At 42.9% G+C, this 13,958-nt stretch overlaps 1 protein-coding gene across 1 annotated transcript; it reads left to right on the forward strand.

Moving 5' to 3' along the window:
• The first annotated feature begins 6,621 nt into the window (after positions 1-6,621).
• LOC132504804 (large ribosomal subunit protein eL22-like 1) lies at positions 6,622-7,110 on the forward strand. The gene has a single exon (XM_060122459.1). It carries the CDS (start codon positions 6,643-6,645, stop codon positions 7,009-7,011), a length of 369 nt encoding a protein of 122 aa, XP_059978442.1. The 5' UTR covers positions 6,622-6,642; the 3' UTR covers positions 7,012-7,110.
• The last annotated feature ends 6,848 nt before the right edge of the window (positions 7,111-13,958 follow it).

Below are 13,958 nucleotides of genomic sequence, written 5' to 3' on the forward strand. Positions count from 1 at the left end.
CACCATCCACCTCCGGAACTTTGTCATCTTCCCAAACTGAGTCTCTTTCCCCTTTAAACACTAATTCCCCACCCTCCTCCTTCAGCCCTTGTCAGCCACCCTTCTACTTTCTGTCTCAACTCTAGGGACCTCTTATAAGTGGAATCATGTAATATTTGCCCTTTTGTGATTAAAATAGTTAATTTTATGTCATGTGAATTTCATGTTGATTGGAAGGAAAGAGAGAAAGAAGGAAAGGAAGGAAGGAAGGGGAAGGAGAAGGAAAGGGATGGGAAGGAAAGGGAGAAAGGAAGAAAGGAAGAAAGGAAGAAAGGAAGAAAGAAAGAAAGAAAGAAAGAAAGAAAGAAAGAAAGGAAGGAAGGAAGGAAGGAAGGAAGGAAGAAAGGGAGAGAGAGGGAGGGAGGGAGGGAAGGGTGGAAGAAAGGAAAAGAAACCAATCAATCCATCTTAGCCCCCTCCTCACTGAGACTGTTGTAGCCACAGACTGGATCTGGGTCAAGGTGACCGCAGCCCCTTCTGAATCTACCCTTCACCCTCCACTGTCATCCCCAGGGATGAGACTGAATTGGCAGCAGGTCAAAATAAAATGTTTGTGGGGCAGTAGCAGCCTTAGGGGGCCTGTGAGATGCTGGTGGGAGAAAATGCCGTCCTCAGATAACAGCTTCATGAACAACTCTCAGGTTTAAGTGCACGAGAAAAGTGTCTCCGCTGTGGTTTTCTCTCTAAGTGTTCTAGAGTGGACAGCTCATGCCTGCTAATGGAAAGGTCTGCATCCGCTTCCTGGATTTCGTGAACAGGGTAAAAACCCAGGAGAGAAGGTGCCCACACCATCGCCAATCGCACCCCATCCATTTGTGTGCTGAGCCTAACTTCAGGTTAATTATTTATGACGGGGCTCCAAAGGAAGTGTTAGGAAGAGACTGGCTGCCTCTTCTAATTGCCAGGTTTCTGAGAAGAAGCTTCAGCCTGGAGGGATTTTTGTGATTAGAATGAAAGGAAATATAAAAAAGCAAAGTGTGCTTTGGCCTGGTTCAAAAGAACAGACTACTGAGAACTAAAAAGAAAAATTAATTATTAATAACCAGAATATGGAAAGAAAAGGGGACGACAGAGGAAAGACGGTTTCTACCCAGCCCTCACCTGAATCTCCTGCAACCAGAAACCAAGGGGAGCTGCCCACAGAGTCGTACACCAGACGTGGAGCAGATCGGTTGTTGATTCTGAAGATGAAACAGCATAAGGCTGCCTTCTGTTGGGAAATCTCAGAGCCAGGGGTCTAAGGCAGAGGGGGCTTCACCATGAAATCAAATTGAACTTTGGTTTTCCAAAAACAGCACGTGTGACACCTATTTAATTTCTAGCCATTTTTCTCTTATAAGCGCATCATCTAACTTTACAAAAAAAATTTTTTATTGAAGTATAGTTGATTTACAAAGTTGTGTTAATTGCTGCTTACAGCAAAGTGATTCAGTTATACGTATGTGTATATATATATATATATATATTCTAATATTCTTTTCCATTATGGTTTATCATAGGAAATTGAATATAGTTTCCTGTGCAATACAGTAGGACCTTGTTGTTTGTCCATCCTGTATATAAAAGTTTACATCTGCTCATCCCAACCTCCCACTCCATTCCTCCACCAGCCCCCTCCCCCTTGACAACCACCAGTCTGTTCTCTATGTCTGTGAGTCTGTTTCTGTTTCATAGATAGGTTCATTTGTGTCATATTTTAGATTCCACATATAAGTGATATTATATGGTATGTATCTTTCTCTTTCTGACTTACTTGGCTTTGTATGATAATCTCTAGTTGCATCCATGTTGCTGCAAATGGCATTATTTCATTCTTTTTTATGGCTGAGTAGTATTCCATTGTATATATGTACCATATCTTCTCTATCCATTCATCTGTCGATAGACATTTAGGTTGTTTCCGTGTCTTGGCTATTGTGAATAGTGCTGCTGTGAACATAGGGATGCAAGTATCTTTTTGAATTAGAGTTTTGTCTGGATATATGCCCAGGAGTGGGATTGCTGGATCATATGGTAGCTCTAGTTTTAGGTTTCTGAGGAACCTCCGTACTGTTTTCTACAGTGGCTGCACCAACTTACATTCCCACCAACAGTGTAGGAGGGTCCCCTTTTCTCCACATCCTCTCCAGCATTTGTTATTTGTAGAGTTTTTAATGATGGCCATTCTGACTGGTGTGAGGTGGAACTTCATTGTAGTTTTGATTTGCATTTCTCCAACAATTATCGATGATGAGAGTCTTTTCATGTGCCTCTTGGCCATTTGTATTTCTTCTTTGGAGAAATGTCTATTTAGGTCTTCTCATCTAACGTTTTTGTAGCTGCTTCTTACTTGGGCGATGAGTACCCAGCCCTTGGATCATTCCAATCCCACAAGATCAGAAAGGAAGAAAAAAATAGAAAGAAAAAAGGCTTCCAAATGGTCCCATTTTGCTACTCAGAGAAAATTTGGTAGGGGGAAGAAGTTATAATGATAGCAGATAAAATGCAATTTGAAAGTTACCTGTTTATTTATGTATCACCCTTGTCCCCAGCCATCACTGGCAACTAAGAGTTGACTTATTTATCAGTTTAAATCCCAGGTACTCTTCCTTGGGAGCAAGAAGTGGTGTATCAGGAAACGGTGAGAAGTTCCGTGGCGAAGACACAATTTGTAGCTCAACTGCTGGAGGACTTTTTCATTTGCATCCCACCAGGCAAACTCAAGTCTGAGTTTCTATGACTTTTGAGGCACATTTTATTTCCTTTCCTGGCACTCCACTCTCCTCAGCAAGAACTATCCATTAAGGTGTGGAATTTAATAACAGGCATGCTTAATTATAGACGTTGCATTTGCCTGTCCTGGAGGATTGAAAACAAAGTGTCTCCTAAAAAACTCAAGACTGGGGTCATGAAGGGGATCAGACTCACAGATCAAGAAAGCCACCAGACGTTTAAGAAAGGGATGGATGGGGACTTCCCTGGTGGCTAAGACTCCACGTTCCCAACGCATGGGGCCTGGGTTCGATCCCTGGTCAGGGAACTATATCCCACATGCTGCAACGCAGATCCCGCAGGCAGCAACGAAGACCTGACAGAGACAAATAAATAAATAAATAAAATATTTAAAAAAAAAAAAAAAAGGAAATGGACCGATGATGAAGCAGGGAGGGGCTATGTATGGTGACTGAAACTCGTCCAGGGTTATCCACTAGAGGACCCGCCCCGGCGAGGTCTCTGATGATATGGGCAGTGCAGCGCACGGGTCCAAGTTGGAAAATATTGCTATGACTTTTCCTCTGCCAGGAAGGTACCTCCCTGTTTCTTTCCTCAGTCAACTCAACGCCCTCAAGACAGTTGTCTGACAATGTAACTGTCCCCCCCCATGGTGGAGTGAGCTCCCCATCACAGGAAACATTCAAGTAGAAATAAGAGAAAAGACGTCTGTACTACCTTTGTTCCAAAGTCCCTTCCAGCTCTTCAGACGGTGTGAATTTTCAGGTTAACAGAATTGAAGGCCATTCCCAAATCACAACAGCTGCTCTCCGGCCAACATTCCATCTGGCGAATCATGGAGGGAAACAGCGCTGGAGGTTATCAAAACTAATGATGGACAAAACTGTGACCGTGAATCAGAGAGGGGCCCCCCCAGCTTCAAGGTAGGGTCCCCATCTGAGGATGTGGGAAACTGGCGCCCTCGTGCCTTGCTGGTGGGAATGTAAAATGGTGCAGCCATCGTGGAACACAGTTGGACAGTGCATCAAAAAGTTAAAGATAGAATCACCGTGCGACCCAGCAATTTCACTCCTAGGTGTATCGTATACCCAAAAGGATTGAAAACAGGCATTAAAACAAATACAGCTGACCATTGAACAATGAGGGGGGTCAGGGACACCGACCCTCCGCCCAGTTGAAAATCTGCATTTAACTTACAGTTGGCCCTTCACATATGGAGTTCCCCCATATCCGAGGTTCCCTGTCCCCGGATTCAACCAACCACGGATCATGCAGTACCTTAGTATTGACTATTGAAAAACGTCTGCCATACAGTTCAAACTGATGTTGTTCAAGGGTCAACTTATATACACAGTTCATAGAAGCATTATTCAAATAGCAAAGAGATGGAAACAGCCAAAATGGCCATCAATGGATAAATGAATAAACAAATTGTGTTTTTATATATACATAAAGTATTTTAATATACATTATTAGATACACAGTTATGTATATAGTATATAATGGAATATTTCTCAACCATAAAAAGGAATGAAGTATGGATATATGCTATGTGATGAGCCTTGAAAACATTACGCGAAGTGAAAGAAGCCAGACACAGGAGATCCCACGCTGTATGGTTCCATTTACATGAAATATGTAGACTAGGTAGAGCCAGAGAGACAGAGGCAGATTGATGGTGACTGGATGCTGGAGGGCGGGAGGAATGGGGAGTGACCACGTAATGGGTACCGGGTTTCCTTTGGGGATGACGAAAATATTTTGGAACTCGATAGCTGTGGTGGCGACACAACACTGTGAATGCACTAAATGCCACTGAATTGTTCACTTTAAAATAGTTAACTTTACGGGACTTCCCTGGTGGTCCAGTGGTTCAGAACCCGCCTTCCAATGCAGGGGACGCAGGTTCAATCCCTGGTCTGGGAACTAAGATCCCACATGCCACGGGGCAACTAAGCCTGCACACCACAGCTAGAGAGAAACCCGCCGGCCGCAACTAAGGCCCAAACGCAGCCGAAAATAAAATAAATAAATACATTTAGAAAAAAAAAAAGGGGGCTTCCCTGGTGACGCAGTGGTTGAAAGGCCGCCTGCCGATGCAGGGGACACGGGTTCGTGCCCCGGTCCGGGAAGATCCCACGTGCCGCGGAGTAGCTGGGCCCGTGAGCCATGGCCGCTGAGCCTGCGCGTCCGGAGCCTGTGCTCCGCAACGGGAGAGGCCACAACAGTGAAAGGCCCGGGTACCGCCAAAAAAAAAAAAAAAAGACAAAAATGTATCACAGAGCTAAAAAATACAACCAACTAGTGAATATAACAAAAAAGAAGCAGACCTCACAGATATAAAGAACAAACTAGTGGTTACCAGTGGGGAGAGGGGAGGAGGGGAAGGGAAATTTTTAAAAAAATAGTTAACTTTATGTTGTGCGAATTTCACCTCAGTTAAAAATCTGTGAATGGTTCCCAGCCCAGAATGAAGAGAGGTCCCTGGAGCTCACTGCTGTGTGCCTCAGGGCAAGGTGATTGACCTCTCTGTGCCTCAGCTTCTTGGTTTATCAACGAGAGACAGTAATACCTGCCTTTCAGAGTTGTTCCTAAGATTACAGATCATTTACATTATGTGCCTGGCATGTATTAACTATTATGAAAAAAAATAGGAGACACCCTGATGTGAACATTTCTAGAATGGAATGGCTCTAGAATGTAGAGCCAGGGTCCTCGCTGACATTCTTCAATCAATAAAACAGGTGGTCTAGTTGTCAGAATATACTACCTCCCTCTTGAGAATCGGTTTATAAGAGAGAGGAACAAACATTACTATTGTATCACCTTCTGCTTACACAACTATCAAATAGGAATCACCAGGTCGGAACTCAGCATTTACTGTGTGCCAAATACTTTCCTTGTTGGAGCTCGCCCAACCCTGGAGGCCTTAAGCGTGTGTCACTATTCCTGTGGGTTTGAGAGCTAGGCGAGGCCTCGGAGTGGGCGGGGAGGCCCAGAGAGATGATTCGTTGCCCACCATCACACAGCTTAGGACCCATGTCCTAGCCCCTTTGGGATGTCCCTTTCCACCTCTCCAAGGTGCACTGGAGGGCAGCTCAGAAATTTGCTAGAAAGCAGAAAAAAAATCCTACATGAGATTTGAAATCTGACATGAAGGACAGGTGACGTGCACCCCAGAAACTCAGCAGTACACCCCGAAAGTCAGTGTCCCTGTAGAATTTTTCAGAAGAGTGGCTATATCTCAGCAAGCTTAGCTTTCACTGCAGTTTCGACCCTAGATTATTAAGCTGAATACAAACAGCCCATTTGCAAGAGATGATAAATGATTTAAAATATAAATAAATACATTGAATCTTACCAGCAACTCAATTAGCAAAAAAGAAAAAAGAGAGAGAGAGAGAGATTTACCTGTGCTGAGGAAGGCACGTGTGAATGGGTAAAACCCTGTAGGAAGAGTAAATTGACAATATCTTTTAAAAGCCTTTCAGGGGCTTGCCTAGTGGCGTGGTGGTTAAGAATCCGCCTGCTAGTGCAGGGGACATGGGTTCAAGCCCTGGTCCAGGAAGATCCCACATGCCGCAGAGCAACTAAACCCGTGCGCCACAACTACTGAGCCTGCGCTCTAGAGCCCAGGAGCCACAACTACTGAGCCCACTGCCACAACTACTGAAGCCCATGCGCCTAGAGCCCGTGCTCCGCAACAAGAGAAGGCACTGCAATGAGAAGCCCGCGCACTGCAACAAAGAGCAGCCCCCACTCGCTGCAACTAGAGAAAGCCCGCGCGCAGCAACCAAGACCCAACGCAGCCAAAAATAAATAAATAAATTTATATTTTAGAAAGGCTTTCAAACGTTCACACCCGCTCTGATCGCGCCGCCGGCGTGCAAGATGGCGGTGAGGAAAGACAAGAAGCCTAAGAAGTCAACCTGGAAGTTTAATTTGGACCTTACTCATCCAGTAGAAGATGGAATTTCTGATTCTGGAAATTTTGAACCGTTTCTATGGGAGAAGGTTAAAGTGAATGGAAAAACTGGAAATCTTGGGAATGTCGTTCCCGTTGAACGCTTCAAGAATAAAATCACAGTTGTTTCTGAGAAACAGTTCTCTAAAAGGTATTTGAAACACCTTCCCAAGAAATACCTTCAAAAGAACAATCTTCGTGATTGGCTCCGTGTGGTCGCATCCGACAAGGAGACTGATGAACTTCGTTACTTCCAGGTTAGTCAAGATGAAGATGGATCCGAGTCTGAGGACTAGACGAAGCCGTCCCTTTCAGGGCTTTGCTTGCTAACAAAACCAATCAAGTATACGAGAGAAACATCTTGAAATGGACCTTTAGTTTATCAGTGAATGAAAAACATTACTCTGTATGTTAAGCATTCATCTCTTTGATTTAAGTGTATCCTGGCTTTCCTTTAATATTTTTTTTTCCTTTAATACTTTAAAAAAAATTTTATTGGGGTGTGGTTGATTTACAATGTTGTGTTAGTTTTGGGTGTACAGCAGAGTGAATCAGTTACACACATGCACTCCTTTTCTTTTTTAAGATTCTTTTCCCACATAGGCCATTACAGAGTATTGAGTAGAGTTCCCTGTGCTATGCAGCAGGTTCTTATTAGTTATCTGTTTTTTGTATAGTAGGATGTACATGTCAGTCCCAATCTCCCAGTTTATCCACCCCCCCGCCCCCCCACCCTTATCCCCTAGTAACCATAAGTTTGTTTTCTACATCTGTTACTCTACTTCTGTTTTGTAAATAAGTTCTTTTGTACTCCTCTGTTGTTGTTTTTTTTAATACTTTCTGTAAGCAGTATTTAAATAGCCTATAGCTGGTGGAATTTCTTCCAGGATTTCTGAAGTGTACTACTTTCACAAACGTCCTTGAGTTAAAGTATAGAGTGAAAACATGAAGCACAATTTTGGGTGTAACTTTATAGAATAAAATATTTAAATTCTCGAAAAAAACCCCCAAAAACAAAAAAAAGTTCACACACTTTCACCCCATAATTTCCCCTTCTAGGACTCGATCCTAAAAAACACAGAAGAACGGATAATGTTTTATGTCCCCAATGCTAATCAAAGTATTATTTATAATGGAAAAGTAGAAAAAGCCTAGAAGACCAACAGTAGGGCTACAGTTCAGTAAATCATTACACAAATCCATACAATGGAATAGTAAGCACTCATTAAATGATCCTAATAATATGGGAAAATGCTTATGATATAATATTGTTCAAAAAAGCGGGATAACGTAGAGATAGATTCATAGAGACAAAAAGTAGAATGGTAGTTGCCAGGGGCTGAAAGGAAGGGAGAATGGTGAGTTATTATTTAATGGGTACCAAGCTGCAGTTTGGGAAAATGAAAAAGTTCTCAAGATGGATGACAGTGATGGTTGTGCGAAAATGTAAATGGACTTAATGCTACTGAACTGTACGTTTTAAAATGGTTAAACAATGTTCATTCCAGCACTATTTACAATAGCCAGGACATGGAAGCAACCTAAGTGTCCATCGACAGGTGAATGGATAAAGAAGATGTGGTACATGTATACAATGGAATATTACTCAGCCATAAAAAGAAATGAAATTGAGTTATTTGTAGTGAGGTGGATGGACCTAGAGTCTGTCATACAGAATGAAGTAAGTCAGAAAGAGAAAAACAAATACCATATGCTAACACATATATATGGAGTCTAAAAAAAAAAATGGTTCTGATGAACCTAGGGGCAGGACAGGAATAAAGACGCAGACATAGAGAATGGACTTGAGGACACGGGGAGGGGGAAGGGTAAGCTGGGACAAAGTGAGAGAGTAGCATGGACATATACACACTACCAAATGTAAAATAGATAGCTAGTGGGAAGCAGGTGCATAGCACGGGGAGATCAGCTCGGTGCTTTGCGACCACCTAGAGGGGTGGGATAAGGAGGGTGGGAGGGAGGCGCAAGAGGGAGGGGACATGGGGATATATGTATGCATATAGCTGATTCACTTTGTTATACAGCAGAAACCAACAGAACACTATAAAGCAATTATACTCCAATAAAGATGTTTAAAAAAATGGTAGATTTTGTTATGTGCATTTTTTACCACAATAAAAAAAGCAGGATAAAAAACATACATATATGATATGATCCTAACCACATAAGAAAAAAAGTTATATACGAAATATTACCAACAAAATAGAACAAAATAGTAATATTGGTTGCCTCTTGATAAGAGATAGATGACTTTAGGGTCTTCCCTGGTGGCGCAGTGGCTAAGACTCCATGCTCCCAATGCAGGGGGCCTGGGATTGATCCCTGATCAGGGAACTAGATCCCACATGCTGCAACTAAGAGTTCGCGTGCCACAACTAAGGAGCCCGCCTGCCGCAACTAAGACCTGGTGCAACCAAATAAATAAATAAATATTAAAAAAAATAATATCTAAAAAAAGGAGAGAGACAGATGACTTTAATTTTCATGTCTCTATTTTTCTGTATTTTCTATATATTCTATTATGTGGATGTACGTTGTAATATTCAGGAAAAAATAAACTTGAATTTTTAAATGCAGCCTAATTGAACAAAGGAAGAATTAAGAGTTTCTAGCGTAGCTTTTTCCCACAGTTTGCTCACAAATATAACAACCTACCATCCGCATTCTTTTCAGAGATGAGAAATTGTTCTATAAAACAATTTTAAAACCCAGCATTTCAGAAGAAAAAAATTATGGAAGATAAAGTCTGTGTGTGTTTACAGTGTCTTGATTTGCTATCATGTTTCGTCTTAACCCGTCTTATTCTCTTTAATTCCCCATGAACTTAGAAGACACAGTCACAGTGCAGCTAAAATTTTGCCTTTGCTATGACTTAGTTTATGAATGTTATAAATATAACTGATTTGTAAGGGAGAAAGCACATTCTTGGCAAAAACCAAATGTCTCTTAAGATGGGCTTAATTAAAACAAAATACTCTCTAAATAGAATACCTCATCAGAATGCATGAAAATTTTAGAAGTTGGACATGACAAAGTAGGTTTAAAGACATAAGATTATTTAAAGCAAAACATTCTTCTCTGTAAGAGACCCAAAATACGTCTGAGGGTGCACGAAAAGTCAAGACTGCAGAACAAAGACTCTGTGTTTGAAATTTTAATGTGCGTATTTTAAAAAGCCAAGAAATACGACCGTAATCTGGGTGAGATTAGACAAAACCAGGAAGGTGATAAAGTAGCAGAAGGAAGTGCCTTTCAACAGAAGAATTTTAGGCTTTATACGAGAGACCTTAGCTCTAAAAATGACGGTGGCAAGCGGCCACAGTCAAGGCAAAACTTCATGGTTAAAAGACAAAGGGCATTTTTAAAAGTTATTTCCATGTTCCCCCTCTGGAAAGGGTTTTTTCATTTGCTCAGTTAACTATGAAATTTTACTACATTTCCCAAATGATCTTGACCACATACCATGGAAGTAACCAGGAATGAAGTCTTCCCAATTTGAATTTCTGAAACAGCTACGAGTTGCAGGTACACCTAGTGCAGCCTCATATTCCAAAGGGTCAGTTAAAAACAACCTCTGAAGAGCAACAGCCTTTAAAATGCATTTGCCAAAAAGCAAGCATCCCATTTTAAGTTCAAAGTTTTATCTGTTCTGTTTGCCAACACTTAAAAGGTGAATTTGGGGGAGATGCTGGATTGTCGAGTCCCATGGGGCAGATGTTTTTTTTTTTTATCAGTAAGGACCCTGAATGCCTGGGTCTGCTCACCTGGGCCTCCTGCACCCAGCATCCCTGGCCAGATCCTTGTTTTCATTGTTGACCCACCTAAGAAACGTTGTGTGGTTGAAAAGCACATAAGACTAAATTATATTTAATTTTTCCACATGCAGTTAAATAACTAACTCAAGAGTATATCATTTTTTACCTGTCTATCTGCAATTCTCAGGGCCTGAAGGGTTTTAAGATAATTTTTCAAGGATGGGTAAACTCAGAGTACTTACATGTTTCCCAAGTAAAGAACTTACTTTCTGTTTCCAAAAATATCAAATGCTCTGAGCAGCATCATGTTCTTTATCTTTTTTTTTTCCAGGCAGGATCAGAGTGGGCTGGGATAAAGGTAAAGGACCTCTTTATAGTGAGGTACACTACACTCTGAATCTTTCAATGTTGTGATTAATCGCTCTAGACTTTTATGAGAGATGCCTGGGAGTCATTACTTGGGGAAGGATTGGGGAAGGTAATTGGGACATACTTGCGTTTTAGAAAGATGTGTGTGGGAGAGGGAGGTTTAGAGGGTCAAGACAGGAGGCAGAAAGACAAGTTTGGAATTCGATGCTGGTCAAAGACAAGGGTCCAAGCTCTGATGGTAGAAGTGGAGATGGACAGGGAGAAGTGGTCAGATTCAGGTATAAAAAGAGAGAGATTCGGCAAGACAGCATCTTTATCCTTGTTCTAGTTACTACTGCTGTGTAACAAGCCAGCCCCAAACCTAGAGGCATCAAACAACCCTTCTGTTGTGTTGATGGATGGTGTCTGAGGCTTCAGCTAGGACGATTCAAAGGCTGGGAGGAGTGGGGGGCAATTGGATGACTGGGGGCTGGAATCATCTGGAGGCATCTTCACTCACTGTTTGGCAACTGACGCCCGTTTTCAGCCAGGACCTCAGCTGGGGCTGACAGCCAGAACACCTAGGTGTGGTCTGTGCTTCCTCACAGTATGGTGGCCTCATGTAAGGTCTTTGACATGATGTCAACTCAGTGCCCCAAACACAAGCGTTCCAGTGAACAAGGCAAGAGCTGAATAGCCTTTTATGACCCAGCCTTGGAAGTCATTTAGTGACATATGTCACATTAGTTACAAGTGAGTCATAAATTTGCCCAGATTCAAGGAGTGGGGGTGATTTGCACTCCATCTCTTGATGGGGTGACAAGGTTCTAGAAGGGCATGTGGGACAGGAGTTCTTGTTGTGGCCATCTTTGTGAAATACAATCTGCCGCAACCATCAACCATTCTCTCTGCAATGGCCAAGTGCCAGCCCAGGTAATCCCCACAATGACCACGAGACAGGTGTTATCAACTCATTTCACAGGCTTAGTGAGGTTGAGTGGCTCGTCCAAGGGTATTAGGCCAATGAATGAAAGACCCAGAACCAGGGGGTCGGACTCCGAAGTCCCTTTCCTTATCCATTCCCTGGGTGTAAGTGATTATGGGGATCTGAGGACAGGAAAAGTAGAAGTCAGGACCCACACATTGGACGATGAAGGGAGAACAGGAGAAGGGACAGGCTTTTGTTGTGGCATCGAGGTGAGGCCAGTACTGGAACCCTGCAGAGATGCCCAGGACAGAGCTAAATGTCTGGACCGCAAGTGCCCAGAGAGCCAGAATGGGAGCTATCAGCTGGGAAGAGGGTGTGGAGGTGGAGGGAGAGGAAGCCGCTGAGCACCGAGGTCCAGAAAACACCAGGCTGTTCCCTGGAGAGGACCGGAGAACGGGGCGCTGGGCAGGGATTGGCGGTTGGGTCAGACGAGAGGCCGGGGCCGGAAGCACTGAGACCATGGACGTTAGGCTGATGGAGGACCCAACAGGAACGCAGACTGTCATTGTAGAGCCATGAGTCTGATCCAAAAAATCTATCATCTGAAAATACCGTGCTAAGTGAAAGAAGCCAGGCACAAAAGGCCACATGTTATATGATTCCATTTATCTGTGCAATGTCCAGAGTCGGCAAATCCATAGAGATAGAAAACTGGGGCTGTGCGGAGGAGGGAAAGAGCCTGGGGTTTCCTCCTGGAGTGATGAAAACGTCTGGAACTAGACAGTAGCGATGGTTGCGCAACATCCTGAATGTACTAAGTGGCCACTGATAGTAAATTTTGTGTCATGTTTTATGACAATAAAAAAAAATCATCCCATATCCATAAAGGGAAAAATGGGTACATTGAACCTCATTAAAACTAAAAAGATTTGCTCTGCGAAAGACCCTGATAAGGCTATGAGGAGACATCTCACAGACTGGGAAAAATTATTTGCAAATCACATAGCCAACAAAGGACTCGTGTTGAGAATATATAATTTTCAAAACTCAACAGTAAAAAAAAAAAAAAGTGGGCCACTTGGATCCAGTGCAAAGGGAGTGGAGGAGAAATGCCTTTCCACGGCTCTCTTTAACGAGAAGTAGTCTGTGCGATTATCTGACCAATGTCTGTGTGTCCCCAGTTAGAGCCCAGAAAATCAGTTACTAGGCCTGGTTTTGCTCACTATGTGTCCCACGCCTGGCCCAGCGGCCAGCACACAGTAGAAGCAGAATAAATATGAATGAATGAATGAACAAACCAATGAGCAGGGGCAGGGACCTGGTAAGTGCTGGCCAGATGGACCTAGAACCTCTAAAGTATGATGACTGGAGATCCCATTGACACAGACCCCCAAAAACAGCAACGAGGAGCACATTCGTTCATTCATTCATCCGGTGAATATTTGTTGAGCACCTACTGTGTGCCAGGCTCTGTTTTAAGCATATGAACGACATCGACGATCAAAACACACAACAATCCCTGCACTCATGGAACGTAATTTTACTCCATATGAAAAGACAAGGCATTATTCACAGCAGCCGAAAAATGGTAGCAACCCAAGGATCCATGGACGGATGAATGGATAAACACAATGCGTCCATCCATCCAACAGAACACTCCTCAGCCTTAGAAAGGAAGGAAATTCTGACACCTGCTACAACGTGGACGAACCTCGAGGACATTACGCTAAGTGAAATAAACCAGACGCGAAAGGACAAATACCGTGTGATCCCACTTCTATAAGGTCCCTGGAGGAGCCAGATCCATAGAGACAGAAAGTAGAGGGTGGGGCCCGGGGCTGGGGGAGGGGGAGGGGAGTTAGTGTGTAATGGGGACAGAGTCTCAGTTTGGGAAGATGAAATGAGTTCTGGAAATGGACGGTGGTGATGGCTGCACAACAATGTAAGTGCACTTAATGCCGCTGAATTGGATGCCTGAAACTGGTTAAAATGGTAAATTTTGTGTTAAGTGTGTTTTACCACAATTAAAAACATTCTAATAATAAGGGCTGTGGAGAAAGGAAATTTGTGAACAAGATTACCATTTTAAGGAGGGCAGTCAGAGTTTGTTCATACTTCTATTCATATTCAATTGATAGGATTTTTAGCTGCTCTTGAGAGATAGAATGGCATTACAAATTATTGAGGGGAG

This window comes from Lagenorhynchus albirostris, chromosome 15, assembly GCF_949774975.1.
Source record: "Lagenorhynchus albirostris chromosome 15, mLagAlb1.1, whole genome shotgun sequence".
NCBI lineage: Eukaryota > Metazoa > Chordata > Mammalia > Artiodactyla > Delphinidae > Lagenorhynchus > Lagenorhynchus albirostris.

What these genes read in the sequence shown, in the direction of transcription:
- LOC132504804 (XM_060122459.1), top strand. Translation starts at nt 6,643, where the DNA reads ATGGCGGTGAGGAAAGACAAGAAGCCTAAGAAGTCAACCTGGAAGTTT.